Here is a 21458-nt window from a genome sequence, read left to right as displayed (position 1 = left end):
TTGACAGGTATTTTTGCATCACGTTTTGGTCTGTTTTTCATAAAATTGTGGTTTTCTGGCAAATTAGTGGCAAGTCATTAAAGATTGAAGTTAGAAAATAATGGCAGACATTTGAGTTTCAGATTTTATACCCTTTAGTACAAATTTTCTGATGCAAGATCTACTACTGTTCTATTATCTAAGTTAATAAGAGCAATATTTAAAAATTGGCCTTATTTTTTTGCCTGTGTCCCACTTCTAGTTCTATGTATGGCTTTGTCCAGATTTCTTGCTCTGAAGTTGAGGTATGAGTGTCAGAGCCATCACTGTCAGCCAGAGACATTTCAAATTATGACACACTTATTGCACCCCACCCCCCATTGAAGTGGCTCTGGATGTGTCCAAGGAAGGCAAGGAGCAGTTATGCAGTGTAAGTGTGCAGAGTATTCCCCATCCAAGGTAGATCACAAATCTGACTGTGGCTTTTCATCTGTCCTTGATTTTGCAGAATGTTCTGGTTTTCTATCAGATTTTTATACTGTTGATTTATGCTTCTTATTATTCAGGAACTGCATGCTGTCACAGTGCCCTGTTGCACTGTTTAAGTAGCCATGGTTTAATGAACATCAGGTAAGCTTGTCGGAGATTGTAAGATGCAACTAAGCTTTAGTAAGCATATTGTTAAAGAATTACCAGCATTGAAAGCCTTTTCGTTGTTGCCATGCAGAGAATATTTACATAACTAGATAATGTATAAGCCTTGGGTATTGAAATGCATATGACAGTATTTGTAATAAAAGGACAGGATTACAGTATTTTCAGAAGCTCATTACGTTTTATTGGAGACCAGTGTCTTATAGCAGTGTCTGTGTGTTAGTACACTTTTGTAGTTGGGTGGCTTTAATGGTATATGGTAAATAAGCATTGCTACCTTACTTAAAAGCCAAGCCCTGCAACAACTAGGTAAGCTCCACACTGAAGTCAAAACACAATAGCTCTGGTGGGTAAATGTACTCTGTAGTAATAAAAAGGCAAATGTTTGAAATAGCTACAGCTTATGTGCAAACACAATAGGTAGTGATGAAACAATGCTCTGCTAAAATGCTTTAATGCTCCACATTGCTGAGCTGCAGATCAGTTATCATTGGCTACCAGGATTTCACCCACTTCAGATCAAGCACGGTGCCGCTCAGTGCAACCTTCCCAGAACTAATTCAAGTCTGACCAGAATTATTTGTGTGTGTGTATAAGAGGGAGGTAGCATACCACTCAGCTGTCCAGGTTTTTGCAGAATGTCCAGATTTTGCCCCATTTTCCTCCTAAAAAGGATTGAAGTTGCTAAATGAGACACTTCAGTTTTAGATGTCATATCATTTAGAAAAATGCATACTAACACAAATCCTGTTACTCTTGCAATTTTCTAAGTTTATGAGAGCCATATGTATAATCTGTCCCTATTTATTTTAGGCTTTGTCCAGATTACTTGCACTAAGGTTGAGGCCTTGAGGGGTGTGGTATGTTTGTGAGAGAGAGAGAAAGTGAAATGCCCAAGTTAGAGTTAGCAGGTGGAATTATGTGCATTTTCAAGGAACTGAGTTTTAAGGAAGCTAAGTTTACTGCTGCTCATGCAAAGTCTATTTATAATGTGCAACTGTTTTGTTTAGCAAATGGTATCTCTATTGTGGTATAAAGTTTTAAAGCTATGTTAGTAGCACAAGTAGAATACTTGCATCTTAATGGAGGCTTGAGGTTCTATTCCTACAGCATGTACATCTGTATGCTGCAGTCCTGAGGATGTCCTCCTTTGGATGAGATGCCTAATAACTATGAACCTGTTTTTCAGCTTGCCATCCATTTTCTATTGCAATATACCAGCTTACCATTTTTTAATTTAACATAGGCAATTTATTCTTTGACGGAAGCAGGCACTGAATTTGTAGATGAAACACTGAAATATATAGTTTTCTAGCAACAACATCTTCATTAGTTTCAGATATCTTTAATGTGGAATTATTCAGATTACTTTTACTCCGGCAGAGACACTCAAATGTTGCTGTATAATACAAGGGATGTAATTCAATTATATATTATAATTAATACAATCAGGTAAATCAAATCTTTTGCATGGCCCTAACAGTGTTCAAGGAGCTTATTGCTTGAAAACAGTTCAAAGGTAAATAACCTGCCACTGGCCAGATGCATTTTCTTTGAATGTGGGTTTCAATGCTGTTTCATTGAATGCGAGTTTCAAAAGTAGAGAAGCTTTAATGCCAAGTCTGTTTTCATTGTAAGACTATTGCTTTGTTTAGGTTTAGTAAATGTCTCAGTGTTTGGGTTATAATGTTTGAAATAGAAGTTGTAAATTAAATACAACTGCCTGTAATCATTGTAGAACTAAAGCATAAAACAGTATGCACACAGAGATTTGAACAGTGTCTACGGCAAATGGAGAGAAATAGCCAAGTAATGGGACACTGGAATGGCTGTGTGGGCGGGGCTTGGGAGTGGATGTGGGCGGGGTTATGTTGGCAGGGGGTGGGGAGAGCTATGTGGGTGGGGCTCTGGGTTTGCACCCCCCTGCAAAAAATCCTGCGGGCTCCCTTGCCCACACCTCCAGGTTAGTGGCGCAGCACAATGCATCAGAGATCATCCATGTGCAACTAACAACGGGCAAAACTTCAATCCAAACTGTAGCATGCTACAGATCACCCACCATGACCCAGGCCCCCCATTCCACATTTCTGGAGACACTGGGAAATATGAAGGTCCTACCAAACACCCTAATACTGGGTGATTTCAATTACCCAAACATAAACTGGGAGAACTACTCAGCTACTAACTCCCTTGCCCAACGTTTCCTAGAATTTATAAACTTGAATGCCCTGGATCAACTGGTCAACACCGTCACCAGAGGGAACAACATATTGGACCTGGTCATCACCAACATGGGCGACTGGTGTTCCACACCAGAGGTCAACCCCTCGCTGGTTAGATCAGACCATAGACTAATCACTCTGGATATCCACATTCCGCCCCCACCCCCAATCAAGGAAACCAACATGGAAAACTTTTCAAAAGCAAACTTCATGTTACTTAAGACTGAGATGGAAAGGTTCACAGCCCCCCATGCTAAAGGACAATGCTGTCCAAGCTGCTGAAACCTTTACAAAGGCACTCTATGAGCATCTGCAGGAATGCATGGATTGTGCTATCCCAAGTAAAACCAAGACTCACTCCTCCAAGAAAAGGAAACCAGTCTGGTGGACCCCTGCCATAAACAAGCTATACAACAGAAGGAGGAAACTAGTACAGAAAAGAGTAAAATCCCAAGAAGGAAAGACATCTCTGATCAGTATCAGCAAGAAACTATGATCCCTCATTAAATCATCCAAGGCTAGTTTCAAAAGAAAAATTGCCAATGGCTCCAAAGATAACTACAAAGCGTTATTTAGCTATGTCAAGAACCTAAGTGGAAACTCTCAGATCTGCTCTGAGTTAGTGAAGCTTTGCACAAAATACACTGAACCGACTGATATTGCCAACATTCTGGCAGACAGGTTTAGTGCAAACTTCACCCCCCTCTCACCCCGTAAAGGGCCCATTACCATACCAGACTAATGTAGGGCCCTGTCAATCACTGAAACACAGGTTAAAATAGCCCTGTCCAAAGCCAAAACACAGCTTCAATGGGACCGGATGGTGTCTTACAAGAGCTCCAAAATGAACTAACCCCTCACCTAAACACACTGTTCAAACTCAGCCTCTCTACAGGCTATGAACCCACAAAGTGGTGCAGAGCAACAGTTATCCCACTCCAGAAAGGTGGAACCACAATGGACCCCGGGAACTATTGCCCTATAAGTCTGACTAGCCTGGTCTGCAAGGCTATGGAGCGCATCATCATGGAGCACATTAACAGAGACATTGGTAACCTCCAAACCTTGGACCCTACCCAGTTTGACTTTGTTAAGGGCAGATCATGCCTCCTAAACCCGGTGGACTTCTTTGAGACAGTTACCAAGGCATTAGACGAGGGAAATGAGGTCCACACGGCCTACCTAGACCTCGCAAAGGCTTTTGACACCATTTCCCATTCTAGTATTATAGACGAGCTCACCAGCTTGAACATAAACCCCTATGTCACGAGATGGGTTGCCAACTGGCTCATGGATAGAACCCACATGGTGAGAGTTGCAGGCTCTATGTCCGATTCTAAACCGGTTACAAGTGGCGTGGCCCAGGGCTCAGTCCTAGGACCCTTCCTGTGCGGTATATACTTCTCAGAGGTACAGGCAAGCATAAGAAGACTATGGCTGACCAAGCTCACAGACGACTGCAAACTAGGGGCCATAACTGATTCTTAGCTGATACAGACACACTCCAGAAGGGTCTCACTGAGACGGATACCTGGTGTCAAAATCACGGCCTCAAGCTAAATGCCAAAAAGTGCATAGTCATCCCCTTTGGAAAAAATAAAGTACCCATGAACTACCACATAGGGGGTAGTCCCCTAAATACAGAAAATCTAATAAGGGATCTGGGGACCCAAGTAGATAGTAATCTCTCCTTTGATAATCATATTGCCAATGTGGTTAGAAAATCCTTCTATGTGGCCCACCTAATCACAAAAGGGTTCGCATCTAGAACAAAAGAGGTTATTGTGCCCCTCTACTCATCACTCATTAGACCCATCATAGAATACAACACCCCATTTGGGATGTACTTTACAAAACACCTGCAACAGCTGGAAATACCACAAAAGTACCTCACCAAGAGGATTACTGGCCTCAAACAGATGCCCTATGCAGACCGACTCAAGAAAATCCAGCTGTACTCGGTTGCATACCGCTTACTCAAAGGTGATCTCTGCCTGACATACAAGGCCATGTCCAACCCAGACTTGATGGACATGCTCCACCTAAAAAAAAGAAATCCCGGAGAGCCTCACGCTCTAGCGATATAAACCTCACCACAATGATAAATAGGACATGCTGGAGGAATAGATTCCTGTCATAGAGACTCCCCATGCTTTGGAACAGGATTCCAATATACATCAGGCAGAGCCCCTCACTAACCCTCTTCAAGAGAAACCTTGATGGGTGGATGGGAAACAGAAAATTTACCCTGGGGATCACTGCAGTGGCTCTGCTGGACAGTGGCGCAAGGAACTAATGGCTCTGCTGGACAGAGGCACAGGGAACTAATTTAAGGGGGTGGCGAAAGCCAACACATTCTGGCTAGGCTTATAAATGCCCTTGGGAAGATGGCCTAGTACTTACCTATGAACCTATGTTTTTGAATACTAGCTAAAACTTTATCCACCCTTTAGTGCCGTGTTTTAGGCAATGCCAAATTTACAAACCTATTGAAATAGCAAAATCAACTCAACAAAACCTTAAGGTGTTACTTCTCAATGCCAGGAGCCTAAATAAAAAACTGCACTCCCTCCAAGTCCTCCTCACACTCTAAAATATAAGCATCTGTGCAGTTACCAAGACACGGTTTAAAAAAGCAGAGAGTACCCAGGCGCTGCAGTGTTTCATTGCCTTCCACACTTTTAGACCAATAGCTGCACAGGCAAGGACTAAAGGTGGAGGTGTCACAATACATATCAATAACAAGCATACCTCTAGGGTGGTAAAACAGGATTCCTCCACATGCATATCACCATAGACAAAATCTAGTACCATATCCTAGACAGCTATAAATTATCATCCACGTTGTAACAGTTCACAATGCATGCTTGGACCTACTGGAGACACATAGCATTCAACCTAACACCCTACTTATGGAAGACTTTAATTACCCCTCTATAGACTGGGAATCCTACATGGCTTCAAATCTACAGGCACAGAGATTTCTGGACTTCATAAATACAAATACACCCTTGACGAAACAGTGAATACACCCACTAGAGGCTCCAAATGTACTGGACCTTGTGGTCACAAATATGGGAGAATGCTGCACCCCTCAATGTCCCACCCTCCCTGGTAAGGTCCAATCATAAAACTGTCTCCTTCAAAATCAACTATATAATCCCATTAAAACCAGAAGCAATTAGGAACTATTCCATGGCAAATTACCTGTTATAAAATGATGGTTTGCCAAAATTTAATGCCCCTCCAAACCCTGAAAATACACCAGCCTATGCTGAATTGCACTCAGAAACTCTGTACAACCATGTTAATGGCTGCATACAGGCTGCTGTACCTACCACAAGTAAGCCCAGAACTAGCCCCAGAAACAAACCACCCTGGTGGCATCCAATATTAAACAGGATATACAACAAAAGGAAAAAAAATTATGGCAAAAATTAGGAAGGGTAATTCCAATAAAAATAAAACTCACTCATCAAGGTAAATAGGTTCATAAGTTCATAGATATATATATAGATATATTAGGCTAATTAGCTAATTAGGTCAAGCAGAGCCAACTTTGCAGTTAAGGTATCCTCCCAGGTGAAAGTTAACCATAAGGCCTTCTACTGCTATGTCAGAAACCTCAAGGGCAGCACACAGCTATGTGCTGAACTGGTAGTTAATGGTGCTACATTCATCAAGCCTGGTGTTATAGCAAACCTGTTAGTGGACAAATTCAGTTCCAACTTTACCCCCTCTCACCCCAACCATTCACCCAATAATACCCTCAAACATAACCACTCCTTCTATAACTAGGGAGCATGTACTGGCTGCACTTGCTAAAGCCAATAATATAGCCTCAATGGGCTCTGATAACAGCCCAGGATACCTCCTGAATAGTCTAAAATATGACTTATCAGAACCCCAGAATAATTATTTAACTACAGTCTTAAAAGAGGCTTTGTGCAAAGTGAATGGAGGACTGCAACAGTAATCCACCCTCATAAGGGAGGACTCTCATCAGATCCTGGAAACCACAGACCCATTAGTCTGACAAGTCTGATTTGCAAAGTCATGAAAAGAATTAACATGGAAATTATCAAGAAGGACATGGGAGACCTTATACACTGGATCCACACCAGTTCGGCTTTGTCAGACGAAGGTCATACTTACTAAATCTGGTGGATTTCTTTGAAAAGGTCACTAAGACAATGGATGAGGAGAAAATGGTGCATACTACCTACCTAGATCTGGCTAAGGCATTCAGCACAATACCGCACTGGGGCTTTGGCAACAAACTTACAGAACTAGGTATAACCCCCTTTAAAACAAGATGGACAGCTAACTGGCTCACTGATAGAACCCAGGTGGTTGCAATCGGTGAGGCCACCTCTACAAAGAGGCTGGTCACCAGTGGAGTCCATCAGGGCTCTGTGCTAGGCCTATTCCTCTTTGGTATCTCCCTCTTGGAGGTCAAAGCCAATGTCAACGGCCTCTGACTGACCAAATTCACAGTTGATTGCAAACAGGGAGCAGTCACTGAATCCCTCCAAGACAAGGATACCCTTCAGGATGGTCAAGTACAGGCAGAATCTTGGTGTCAAAAGCTATGACTTAAAACTCAGTACAAAAAAAATGTATTATAGTACATTTTGGGAAATCTGCCACCCTGGGTAACTCTGTCATCAATAAAACACCCTTAAATGTTGATTCACTAGTCAGGGTTCTGGAAACTCATGTAGAAAGTGACCTAACCTTTGACCAACATGTGTTCAAGGTACTAACAAAATCTATGGTGCTCATCTTCTAAGCAAGAGCATGGCATCTAGGTCCAAAGAGGTCATGATACCCCTGTACTCGGCCCTCATCAGGTCCATCATAGAGTATAATGCCCCCTTCGGTATTTACCTGATGAGACACATACAGTAATTGGAACATCCACAAAGTTTCTTTACAGAAAGAATATGGGGAGTAAACATAATGTCCTATGCTGATCACCTCAAACCCCTGTCTCTTTACTCAGTACCATACAGACTTCTGAGAGGTGATCTTTACCTAGTATACAAGGCATCCCTGGATCCTGTTTTGATGAACCTTTTGCACATCCACAAAACAAACAGCACTGGAACTACTAGATTAAAAGAACTACATTTTGCGTACAACATAAATAGGACATATCAGAGAGACAAATATGTTTCTCAGAGAATTTCTGTTCTATGGAACAGGCTCCCCATTCATGTCAAGCAGAGCTCCTCCCCAGCTCCATTTAAATGCAACTTGGACCAATGGCTGGGCAATCGTAAATTTACTTCTGGTATAGCTATTATGTCTCTGATGGACAGAGGCAATCAGTAAATCACCCCTATAAATCTAATACAAATGAACTTTGTGGGTCACATTTGAATTGCATGGCTAGGCTTTTAAGAGCCCTAGTGGTTGTTAGCCTAGTACACACCTATGAGTCTATGAACCTATCTGAGAATTATATGACTGGTGTTGATAAACCTCTTGTAACATAAGCATGCTGGACTGTCAAATTTCCAGCTGAATAAAACCAAGTAGAAGATCAGAAGACTTCACCAGTCTTTGAGATACTGATAATACGGCAACAAGTCATCAGAAATGCAGTACCTTCTAATCTCACGTCAGGCCAGAAGACATTAAAAAGGTCAAATTGGATATGGACAGTCTACCTAGCAATTCACACTAAACCAATATAGGGTCCATTGATGGGGAACAAGAAAAAAAGCATGCATTCAAAATCTGATACCTCCTTGCAGAACACAAGGGTGGGGGCTGGAAGATTAAGGTGGTAGCTACCCTCAGTATTTGCCCGCGTCTTCTGGGAGCCTAAAAGGAGTGAAGGGTCAGGATGAAAAGAAGAACTGCAAAACAGTTCTAATACTATTCCCCATATGAACCAGATTAATGACAGAAGAAAGTCACACACTCTGAATATGCCTGCCCTCAGTCAAGCAAAAAGAAGGTGTAGGTCAAATCTTCAATACCTACCCCTGTCCTATATAAAAAAAAAATAGACACACACACACACACACACACACACACACACACACATATATATATATATATATATTTATTTATATATATATATATATATATATATATATATATATATATGTGGCTCCCCTTTATAATCTCGAGATACTGAAAGCACGAATTTCAGTATGTCGAAACTATAAAGTCGAACAGCCCATAATCCCGAAAAACTGAAACCCTGAACATTCACAAACCATACACCACACAACACGCACACCATTCAACCCACAACACACAAACTACACAATCCTACACTACATATACCAACTCAGAGATCTCACTAACACTTAAGAAATGCATCACTCACATGCAGACATTCCACACTCCCTCGCACACACACATACACACACACACACACACACACACACACACACACACACACACACACACACACACACACACACACACACACACACACATCACACATACACAAACACAACCTCCCTACCCTAACCCACACGCACAATGTACAATAAAACTCACATACACTCACTTACCTTCACTTCCATAAAGCATCCTGGCCAAACACTTCCCATCCCATTGCTACACTGCATAAGCATGGATTTGAGCTATTCAAATTCGCACTTATGCACTTTTGAGATTTTACATTTTCACCTTTACGGTCCCGAGATACTGAAATTCGAGCTTTCAGTATTTCGGGATTGTAAAGGGGAACCATATTATGCCATATTATATATATATATATATATATATATATATATATATATATATATATATATATATATATAATATATATATATATATATATATATATATATATATATATATATATATATATATATATATATATATATATATATTTATATATGATGCTCCAGCACAACAGATCAAAAGAATGCCTGATGCCAGCAGCTCCATCCAGTCACTGGAAGATGTGATCCTGCTTCTATCCTTCAGCTTCCTACCACATCAAGTGCTCATGACCCTTCCAGCTATATAAGCATTGCTGTTCTCTATCACTGTGCCTAAGCCCACCTGTTCAAATGATGAAGGCTGCATCCAGTCCACCCCTTTGGCCTGTGTGGGTTTGGTAACGTCTGATGGTAACATAGCCTGGATGTGCTATTGCATTCATCAGTTTTATTTTGTGTTGTCATGGTCATGGCCTACAGAGGTAGTGCGGATGATGCTTCTTTACCAGTGCTACAATATATTTCACCCAACTCTGCCTCATATAGGGAACCACTGCAACCAGTTCACCTGACAGCACCTGATCCAGTTCCTTCTCCCCTGATGTAGCAGGTATGTCTGGCAGTCCTATGATGTCCTTATATTGTAACTGCTGTCATAGCACCATATTTGTGCAGCACAGCACAGACCACAAATAGCTTGCTACAGGTACCACCAGATGTATCGAGGCGGTAATAATGAGTCTTCAGAAGTATAAACACACATTCAAGAATGTTCTGTGAATGCAACAGTGCAGTGTTACATATTATCTCTATTATGGTCTTGAGGCCACAGATGCGGGGCATCAGATAAAGTTCCAGTGTGTATTCTGCATCATCTGCAATGCACAACAATGGACACCATATTGAGTAGTTCCTGCCTATGTTCTTGGGACCAGCATATCAAAGACTCTGTGGGAAGCAATGTGTGCATCTATCACATGCATGACTGTGAAAAGGCACCCTGCGTAAAATACTGGTATAGGTCATACATATGCCAGATATGCGAATCATGGGAACTGTCTGGATAGTACACAAACACACTGTACATAATACCTTGTACAGTGCACACCACCTGGCAGTTGATGGAGTAGAAGTCATTCTAGAGGAGATACTAGACAACAAGTAGAGCAGGTGGGATCTTGATAGCAATGTGGGTGCACTCAATGGCCCCCACTACCACAGGAAAATAGGTTACAAGTGACCTTTGCAAAAATTTCTGAAGTGTTTCCTTTTGGATGCTGAAAATTTGTAGCAAGGATGATTGCTGGCACACAAACCTTTGCATCCAATAAGAAAGAGTTTGTGCATTCTCATTGATTCCTTATGAGTTCGGCAATGTCTGCTACCTCCTATATGGTGTCTCCATCCACATGGTAGTGGCAGACACTGTCCTGGTCATGGAGGAGATGGTATGTTAGCCACTGATGTGACATGGAGGCTGACTATCTACAACACTGTGGATACAGCTCTCATGGCAGCCACTAAAATATGTTGCTGTATAAAATGTTGATGCTGGTACTAGCATCTTAATGCAAGTGGACCCCTATACACTGGAAAATACTGGCATTCAGAAAAGATGATCATCGTGGCTTGTTGTTGTAATTGTATATATTTCTGAATAACTTTGCCATATTTGATTTTGTCATTTGTCTATGTAACAGCTTTCATTAACATGTTAACACTCATTTGCATGTCATTATGCTGTCATTGGCATACAGTGCGTACTTGTACTATTCCTCTGGCAGCACAGTCACTCTACAGTTGTGTGAATCACTCACTCCCTGTGTGTCCCTGCACTAATTCAAGTAGTTCTATGCACTATGTGCACTATTTACTTCTGACTATGCCCTAGATCTGTTAACTTTATCACACACTGGTGATGTTATCAAGATTCTCCAAGGTGAGATGAACTAGTAGATATCTATAGTAGCTCCTATAGATTTTGCTGGTGATACAGTGTCTGTGGGACAAACCAGTGTAATTCATCATTGTAATATATACCTTTGTTTTGAAGTGTCATTTTTATTAATTGATACCCACACCCATGTTTTCCTGATTAACATAAAAGTGGAGTGTGGAAAAAAAAATCAGAGCCTCTGGATTATCACACAGTGGCACATAACACATTTACATTTGTAAAAGCTTGCACTTGCAATGAAACAGTAGAAACTTTAATGTGCAAGGCAAGTATTTGACTAAGATGCCCATAAAATAATTCCAGTTCCTTGAAATGGCAGAACAAACCTTATTTTCCTGTCTCACATGCTAAAAATTGCTAGAATGTACAGTGTCACTTCAAACTTTCATGATATTTTCTGGTGAGGCATGCCCCTGGTCCCTCCTAATGATAAGGGGCTTTGTGCCTATTAAAAAATTTTAAGTACATTTTGCCCCTATTCACAAAACGTGCATATGCTTCCTGTTTAGGCTTAGTAATGAGTTTATTGTAGACACCTTGGAAATATTTTCACATTTGTCCATAATACACATTGTTTTCACAAAGTAGCTCCTAATTTGGTTAAACATGTTAGTCTGATATCTGTGTTTATCAGGACTAAACAATGACCACTATAATCATTTTCAAGTTTGGTTTAATGTAACTTTACTAGACTCTCCATTGGAAATTTTTAGTACAGTGCTTGCTTAAGAGAGACTTCAGGGTAGGTAGACTACAGATAGCTTGGCTCTTTGCCATCAAACCCACATCCATTGAATCTACAATGAATGAAAATATATACTCACACATCATTGGCTTTAACAAAAATAAATTAAAAATGCACATTTGGAGGATTGTATGCCTCATGCTCTCATTTCTAAATATACTAACTCTAAAATCATGCAACCTTAGGGAAAAAGAGGTAACCCACCCCCTACACACAAACACACACACACACACACACACACACACACGCACACACGCACACACGCACACACGCACACACACCTGAAATGTGGGTAACTTGAGCACACATTTTTAGCATGGAAGTTGTTGAAAACAGGTAATTGAATACCATTTTGTTAAAATACAGTGAGAAAATCAGCCAGACTTCCAGCGGCTTTACATCCTCTTCTATACATTACATCCACTAGTGATTATCTTTCAGTCTGTTTACAGTGGATAACAAAAAAAAATGTCTTCTGAGGTACTCACATATTAGTCTAATTGCTGCAGATAATATACATGTCTTTTCAAGTACTGTGTACTGCAAATTCATTAAGGAATGTCTCCTCTTCAACATGAGTAATGCATCAATAAACCATTTGTTTATATATGCTTACAATGTATTCCATTGTGCCTGGAGGTTGTTCCAGACTGAGTTTCTTCACTTTTTTCTCTTCCATTTCAGTACAATCTAGGATTAAAGTTGAACATGAGCTTTAGAAAATGGCACCTTGCATTTGTTAAATATCCTTAACAGTATGACATTTCAACAATTACATCACAATGCAGTCTATTAAAGAGCAAATTATCTCAGACTTGAAACAAACATGGCCTTCTCAGTGGAGCAATAATTCTTGATTAAAAAAAGCTTTTGGTAATTTACTACAACTTAAACTCAAATCCAATGGATCTTTTGACAATTAATGTACATAGTTTAAAGATAATCTAACAAAACCTTTATTTTTTCCTCTTGCCAAAACCTCTCCTCTACCGAAACACTGTTTAAGAGTGTACCTCAAGGCTCTGTCCTTGGCCCTCTACTATAATCTACTCTTTATTTATCAATAACATTCCCACAGATCTGTAGCAACTGAATTTGCTCCTATATGTCGATGATATATCACTCACAAACTCCCATAAAAATATCTCATTTCTCATAAGAACTATTACAGACTTCAAATTATTATGGAATTTGTTATCCTTTAATAAGCTGGCCATCAGTACTCAGAAAAACACAAAATTTATGTACTTACATAGGTTCACATGTGTATACTAGACTAACAACTGCCAGGGCCTTTATAAGCCTAGCTGTGCAACCTAAATGTGTCCTACAAGTTACATGTTTTAGATGTTTATATAGAGGTGATTGTTGGTTACTGACTGCCTCTGTCCATAAGAGATGTAGGCGCCAGATCAGGGGAAAATTTTCAATTTCCCATTTAATGGCCCAAGTTATACTTAAATAGGGTTAGGGAAGGACTTTGTTTCATATGGATGGGGAGCCTTTTCCAGAGAAAGGGAATTCTCTGAGATACATATCTAGCTCTCCAGCAAGTTCTACTTATGTTGCAAGAAAAATTTAGGTTTTTACATCTAGTAGTTCTGATGCTGTTTGTTTTGTGGATGTGCAAAAGGTTAATCAGAGTGGGGTTCAGGGATGCCCTGTACACCAGGCATAGTTCACCTCTCAGTAGTCTGTAGGAGACCTGAGTATAGAGATAGGAATTTGACGTGATCCACATAGTAGATTGTGTTTATGTACTGCATTCTTTTTGTAAGGAACCTTTGGAGATGTTCCAGTTGCTGTATGTGTGTGGTCAGGTACATACTGAAGGGGCCATTATACTCAGTGATGGGTCTGATGACAGCTGAGTACAGTAGTACAATGACTTCCCTGGATCTAGATACCATGCACTTACTTAAAAGTTGAGCAACATAGAAAGATTCCCTTAGGACGTCGGATACATGCTGGTCAAAGGCCAGGTTACTGTGTACATGTGTTCCCAGATTCTTGACTAGTGGGTCAACACTTAGAGGTGTTTTATTGATGATGTAGTTTCCTGGGGTGGCTGACTTCCCAAAAGGTACTACAATACATTTCTTGGCACTGTATTTTAAGCCGTGGCTTTAGCGTCAGTCATTTGTCTGTGTTAAATACTCTTGTAAGATTTTAGTGTCTTGAGAGGATTCTCAGACTACTCCCAGTTTGCAATCATCTGCAAACTTGGTCAGCCAGAGGCCTTTGATGTTACCCCTGACTTCTGAGAAGTAGATGCCAAAGAGGAGCGGGCCCAGCACAGAGCCTTGAGGGACTCCACTACTGACTGGCCTTTTTGAGGAGGTGTCTCACCATCCTAACTAAAAGATCTCTTATAGGTTCAGAGGTTAATACTAGGCTATCAGTCTGCAGAATATTACAAGCCTAGCTAACAGCCAGAGGTCAGAATAAAACTCTGGACCTTTTAACTGTGAGATAAAGATTCTAGCCACTATGCCAAACCTTCCCCCATAACACTAGATCTGTGCTGTCTTCTTCCATCCATCGCAACGTGTAGGTACATTGGATCTGATCATATCTGAAGCCTCTTCTCAGAATCTTCAGCTTCAAAGCTCCACTTCCTCTCCTATAATGCCGTGCACATCTAATTCTCCTCAGATCAAGTTTGCCAAAACATAGAAGATTCATATCAACAGGATCCCCTCCAGGAAAAACAAGGAACGCACCTGTGGGTCTCATAAAAGACTTTGAAATGGTCTGGAAGGACATCCTGGAGCCACAACTAGCAATGACAATTTTGCAGGGGGATGGCAGAGGCATGGTTGAGATGGATGGAACAAACATGGTCATTCATGACAAAGACTGAATTTCTGGAACTCTTCTGGCTGAGGTTACTGCAACCAGAAACAGTGTCTTCCATGAGAGAATGTTTAGATCAAAGTTGGCAGAGGGATGAAAGGAGTCAATGCTCACAGAAGAAGGGGAAAAATCCCATGGAAGAATAAGACTCCTCACTGGGGGCCTGAACAAAAAGAACCCCTTCAAAAAGGCTTTGGACAGTCTTACAGAAGTAATCAGAAGTTAGCCATGTCCAACATGAAAGCCTGACATGGTTGCCAGCTGAACTTTAATGGTAAACTAGCTAGAACCAGAGTGAAAAAAACAGCTAAAATATCTAAATCAGCATCTAAAGGAGATGAGAAAGGATCTAGCCTCTTAGAAAAACATGGACAGAAAATCTTCAACACTTGCTACTGGACATTTTTCTGGTAGAAGGTTTTTGAGAAGAGGAAATAATATGCACAACTCCCTTAGAAAGTTTGTGATCTCTGACCATCACTAGAATTGGAGGAACCAAGCTGTCAACTTGAGGCAGTTTAGATTCAGGAGAGGCTGATCCAATGATAGGATATCAGATCTGAAACTAGGTCCAGGACCCTAGAAAGGTGTTTTAGATGAGGCTACAGGAAGGGGAAATAAACTTGTCTGGGCCAAAAAGGGGCAATGAAGATCACCAACGCTCTTGCAAAGAGTTGCTTTCTGCAAAACTTTATAGGATCATAGGAAGTTACTAGGCTATTTGCCTTGAGGCCTTTATAAGCCTAGCCAAGAGTTTAGCCCATGTTTAGACAAGTAGGCACCCAAAGCCCCTGTCCAGCAGGGACACATGTAGAATCCCACGGGGTGTATTTTCTGTTTTCCATCCAGTTTGCACTTGAGAAGGGATAACAAGGTACTCTGCTTGACGTGGAGCGGGAATCTATTCCACTGATGGGGGAGTCTCTGAGACACAAATCTGTCCATCCAACAAGTCCTATTGATGTCACAGACCAGGTTTAGGTCAAGCGTGCAGGTTACTCAAGTGGAGCTTGACTTGCAGATATGCAGCAGTCCCATCAAGGTGGTTTCTGAGATTGCTTTGTATGCCAGACAGAGGTCACCTCTGAGGAGCCTGTATGAAACTGAGTAGAGCGACAGGGCTTTTAGCCTATCTGTGTAGGGTAGATGTTTGAGGTCCTGGATTCTTCTGGTGAGGAGCCCTTGTGGTCTCTCCAGCTGCTGCATGTGTTTTGCGAGGTACATGCCGAAAGGGGTGTTGTACTCAATAATTGGCCTTATAAGGGAAGAATACAGGGATGTTATGACCTCCTTGTCCCTGGATGAGATATCCTTACTTATGAGGTGCGCCATATAGAAAGCTTTCCATACAATGGAAACAACACGGTGGTCAAACGTCAGGTTGCCATCAACTTGTGTGCCCAAAACCTTCATGACTGACTGCGTGCATAGGACATTGTTATTAATGTGATAATATGTGGGGACGTCACTCACCCCAAAGGGGATGATGATGCATTTTTTGGCATTCAGCCTGAGGCCATGTTTCTGGCACCAGTCATTTGTTTGGGTGAGACCCTCTTGGAAGACATCAACATCACTTGGGGAATTAATGACCACACCCACCTTGCAGTCATCTGCACACTTGGTCAGCCATAGCCCACTGGTTTCGCCTGCACCTTAGAGAAGTATATCCTGAACAATAGAGGCCCCAAGACTGATCCCTGGGGTATGCCGCTCATTACGGGTTTACTGCTTGAGGTGGCTTCCCCCATTTTGATTAGGTGGGTTCTATCAGTGTGCCAGCTTGCTACCCATTTGAAAACATATGGATTGACACCTAGTTGACAGAGTTTGCCTACTATGCCTGAGGGGGGAATAGTGTTGAAGGACTTGGCCAGGTCAAGGTAGGCTGTGTGCACTGTCTTCCCCTCAACCATGGCTTTGGTGACTGTCTCAAAGAAGTTGACCAGATTTAACAGACATGACTTCCCCTTGACAAAGCCAAACAGTGTGGGGTCGAGTGTTTGGAGGTTGCCAATGCCTCTGTTAATGAGGTCCATGATAATCCTTTCCATGGCCTTGCAAATCAAGCTAGTTATGCTGATGGGTCTATAATTTCCTGGATCGGAGGATGCTCCACCTTTGTGTAAAGGGATGACAGTGGCTCTCCTCCACTCAGATGGGATAAAGTTGGTAATCAGACTTTAGTTGAATAGGGTGCCTAATGGTGCTGCAAGTTCATGCCTGAGTTCATGTAGGATGCAGCCTGGGATGTTATGGGGTCCCATGGAGGCTGTATTTTTTGCCTTTGAGAGGGCAGTGATGACCTGTTCCCTAGAGATAAGGGGGGCTGGTACTGGGGATGTCCTGATTTACTGATGGGGGGACAGAGGGTTGAAGTTTTCACTGAATCTCTCAGCCAGTAGGTTGGCTATGTCCTAAGCATTTGTGTATGTGGTGCCCTTGACCATCAGTTCTGAACAGATCTGGGTGCTTGCTTTGAGATTACAGACATATGTGAAGAAGGCCTTATGATTGTCTCTAGTAGATGTGGCCAATTTGGACTTGAAGTTGGCTTTAGAGGATTTTAGTGCTCTTATATTCTTGTTCAGGCTAAGGAGAGATTGCTTCCAATTGGGCACCTGCTCCTTCTTGGTCTTTGACAGAAATTTTGTCCTTTTGTTATATAGTTTATTTATTGCAGATGTTCACCAGACAGGTTTACTCTTCCTTGGGAAGGATGATTTTGCCCTGTCAGGTATTTCTGATTCCATGCATCTGTATAAATGCTCGTATAGTACTTTGTTGTAGATATGGACATTGGTGCCAGTTCCAACAGAGGGAGAGGGGGCTGTGAAGCTGTTTATACCATCCCTCAGGAGGTTGTAATCAGCTTTGGAGAAGTTTTTTTGTTTGACCCTAGCTAGAGGGGATCAGGGGAGATGCTGACTTCAAAAGTGACCGCTTTATGGTCAGATCTTACCGGGGAGGATGATACTGTAGGGGTGCTGCAGTGCTTACTCATGTTGGTTAATACCAAGTCCAAGATATTATCACCTCTTGTGGGGGTATCAACTAGCTGCTCCAAGGCATTTGCATTGATAAAATCAAGGAATCTCTGGGCATTTGCATTCTGGCATGAGTAGTTTTTCCAATCTATGGTTGGGTAGTTAAAGTCACCTAGTATCAGGGTAAAGGGTTGAATCTTGATAGATTCAAAGAGATCCAGATAGGTGGAGTGGGTATCCTGAGTTAAATTTGGGGGCCTAAAGCTAGCTATGATTTGAATAGGTGTCTTGTCAATGGTTAACTGCACCTGGAGTGTCTCCTGTGCATCATACTGTTTGATCAGCCTTCATATTGAAATTCCACCTCCTTTGGCTTTGCTGTCCACAGTTTGGCGTCTGAATGTATGACAGGATGAGTAACCAGGTAAGGCTGGGGTGATCTCTGCAGCTTTGATTATTAAGGGGGTAGGGGTAAGCATACAGGAGTCAGTAGGGGGGGCAGCACAGATTATATATGTGAGTGAGAGGAAGACATAGATGCTGTTTGCAGTGATGTATGAATCAGGGGTTTATGTTGTCAGATCCAGGAGGGGTGTCAGTGGAAATATTTTCAAGTAAAATAGAGACGTATGCATTTGAAGTGGAAGGAGGGTGAATGGTACTGGGGTGGGCAATGCATGATCTGTGGTATGTGTGGAATTTATTGATGGGAAATTGCTAAATTCTTTTAAGGAAAACTTCTGAAGAAAGTGTTGTTGAACCTCATTGAATGGTGCTTGCAGACAGGGTATCATGAAAAGGTTTTCTTCCTGTACGTAGGTTAACCTCTTCCTAAAAGTGGTTGGGGGAAGGTAATTTGTTTCTTTGGAGATTTTGTTTGTGCCTTCTGACAGACTGTTTGACTAGGTTACACAAGACTATAAAGGAGGCGAGGTTGTCAGTTATGGGGGTCTGTTTTCATTTTTTCCATTCCTCATCCCTTAGCGTTAAAACATGTCTGAGTCCAGTGGATAGGCATTCAGTTTTGATGGGTTTGTAAACCCTCTGGTTAAGTGGGAAGAATTTGTCTTGCAGCTGGAGTAGTAAGTTGGTTAGTCTTACAGCTGCCGCATTAGGGTCATATAAGGAGAGTATATCGTTCCAGCTGCAGGCTGTGAGAAAGGTTCTAACTTTGATTACATTTGTGCCACTTTGGTTTCTGAAGACTTTTGATACTAGTAGTAGTTTTCTAGGATGTGTAACATTTGTAAAGCTAATTAAGCAGTGGTTGCTTAGTGATGGGGCAGAATGTTTATGTTGGAGATGGAGTTTGGTAAGTTTGTGATAATCATGGGCTTCAGTGAACCATCCCCCTCATTATCACATACATTGTAAAATTTTGCTAAAGTAGATGTTGGAATGGGGGGAGGTGTTGGGGACCATTCCCTCTCATCAAGGTTTTAATCCTCAGTAAGAGACTCCTCAGGGGAATCTAAGTCCTGCCTTTTGCACTGGCTTTTCTTGTGTATTTCCTGAGGGATGAGAAAGGCATAGGACAGCCCTTGGTCTGGGACTGCTCAAAGCCTATCAACATGATCCTTGGGACAATAGGTGCAGGCTGTCCCAAGGACCACTCATCAGACATGAGGACCCTAGATGGATATGACACCAATGCAGAGAACCCTATCTCAGAGTATGACAGAATCCTTTCTATGACACTGAACACCAATGCTGAAGACAGCTGGCTGAAGAGAATTCTCTTCAAACTGTGGATCTAGAAGAGACCCCAGTTCTAGTCACAACCTAGCTAGGTCTGAAGTCAAGACCAGAGCTGAGTTGTCCAAAAGTGAAGCATCCAGGGTCAAGGATAGACCAATTATCTCAGAGATGAACCTGATCCCAGGCCATTGGCTCCAGCCCCATGGCTCTGGGATACATTTGGAAGCAGAGTCAAGTACTTCAAATAACGGGCCAGTTCCAAAGGCAGCCGAACTGTTGGTACTGATGACGTGGAAAATGAGTTTATGTTAGAACCATGATCATCATCAGCAAGATGTGGGCCAAAGGAGGAGTGACAAGTGTCAGCGCTGAAGAAGGAGGACCCTCAACCCTCTAGACTGTAGAATAGGGATGATCCCGAGATTTCTCTGATCCTTCAAAAAGAAATGCATAAGCTGGTTCAGATCAGGTTTTCTAATGTTTCAAGATGACCTCCCTGACCTCGAGGAAGCCGGCTTACTTGGCAGAGGCACAGTTTGTAAAATGTACTGGATCCAGAAGAGGGAAGTCTGAGCCCAATGAGGGAAAGGCTCTATGGAAAACTCTGGATCTAGAGTAATGAGAATGAATGGAGAATGGAGCTGACATGATACTGGAGCCATTGAAAACCATGGGCTTGGAAAGTTCTGTGCCAGAGAAATGGCTGGATCCAAGGCTGGAGCCAAAATGGGAAGAGATCAGTGCTGGCAAGCTACCAACTCTAGAGTCAAAGTCACAGCTGGAGGTGCCAAGGGCCTTGGGGCCTTTGTATCCAGCAAACTTTCTGAAGGATAGTCAATAGAATGTTTGTGGACCTCCTTCTCCTTTTGTCTTGTTTTCTCTTTGAGTCATTCTTCCTGTCCTTATTTTCCCTTCCCTTTCCTGTCTTTGTCTGAGTCCCTTCTCCTTATTCATTTCTAAAGGTTTCTTAGAGGGAAAAGGAAACACAGCAGCTGGAGTAGCAGCCAGAGAAGTGGGTAACATGCCCCTCAACACAAGAGTGGCTCTCCTATCAGCCAGAGCCCTTTTTCCAAAGGCTGCACATGCCTGCCTGACAATCAGTATCAAGGGGGCCACACCTAAGCATTGCAATGTTCATAGAAGTCTTGGTGGCGGCAACTTGTGCCTATACCCCAAGCACTTTTTGGAGCTCGAAGCCTTGTCCATCAAAAAATAAATAACCATTAAATACAAATACTAGAAACAGTAACAAACACTAAACAATAATATTGTAAGCTCTAGTACAATATTATCAATAAGCACTAACTAACCATTATCTCTCCCTCTCTCTCTGTATATATATATATATATATATATATATATATATATATATATATATATATATATATATATATCACTTTACTGTTGCAAAAAAAGGCACTAAAATCAGGTCAGTAACATCCTCAGATCTCTCAGTATCTGCTATTTTACGGAACTGGCTGATCTATTAGATTTGTCCAACATGGCCTTTACTATGTAAACCCATGCTGCCCTGTCATCCATGATTCAATAGTTTTGATTAGAGATTCTTTCCTTTATAGGCATCAGTTCTCCAAGTACTAAACATAATCTACATTTTGTGAACTTAATCTCATCCAACTTCTTCCAACTCTCTGTCTACTGGAAAGG

General features: G+C 41.7%; 1 protein-coding gene across 2 annotated transcripts in view; it reads right to left on the bottom strand.

Moving 5' to 3' along the window:
- Nucleotides 1–21458, bottom strand: part of LOC122792322 (nuclear receptor coactivator 7-like) — a 1388015-nt gene that overhangs the window by 704894 nt on the left and 661663 nt on the right. For both annotated transcript variants that reach the window (XM_044060116.1, XM_044060117.1), the window contains one exon: nucleotides 12866–12939. In XM_044060116.1, coding sequence (XP_043916051.1) covers nucleotides 12866–12939 — 74 coding nt within the window. The remainder of the gene's footprint in view (nucleotides 1–12865; nucleotides 12940–21458) is intronic.

The sequence above is a fragment of the Protopterus annectens genome, chromosome 1.part2, assembly GCF_019279795.1.
Source record: "Protopterus annectens isolate FY-2018-M chromosome 1.part2, PAN1.0, whole genome shotgun sequence".
Taxonomy (NCBI): domain Eukaryota; kingdom Metazoa; phylum Chordata; order Ceratodontiformes; family Protopteridae; genus Protopterus; species Protopterus annectens.
This window is presented reverse-complemented; position numbering and strand designations above follow the sequence as displayed.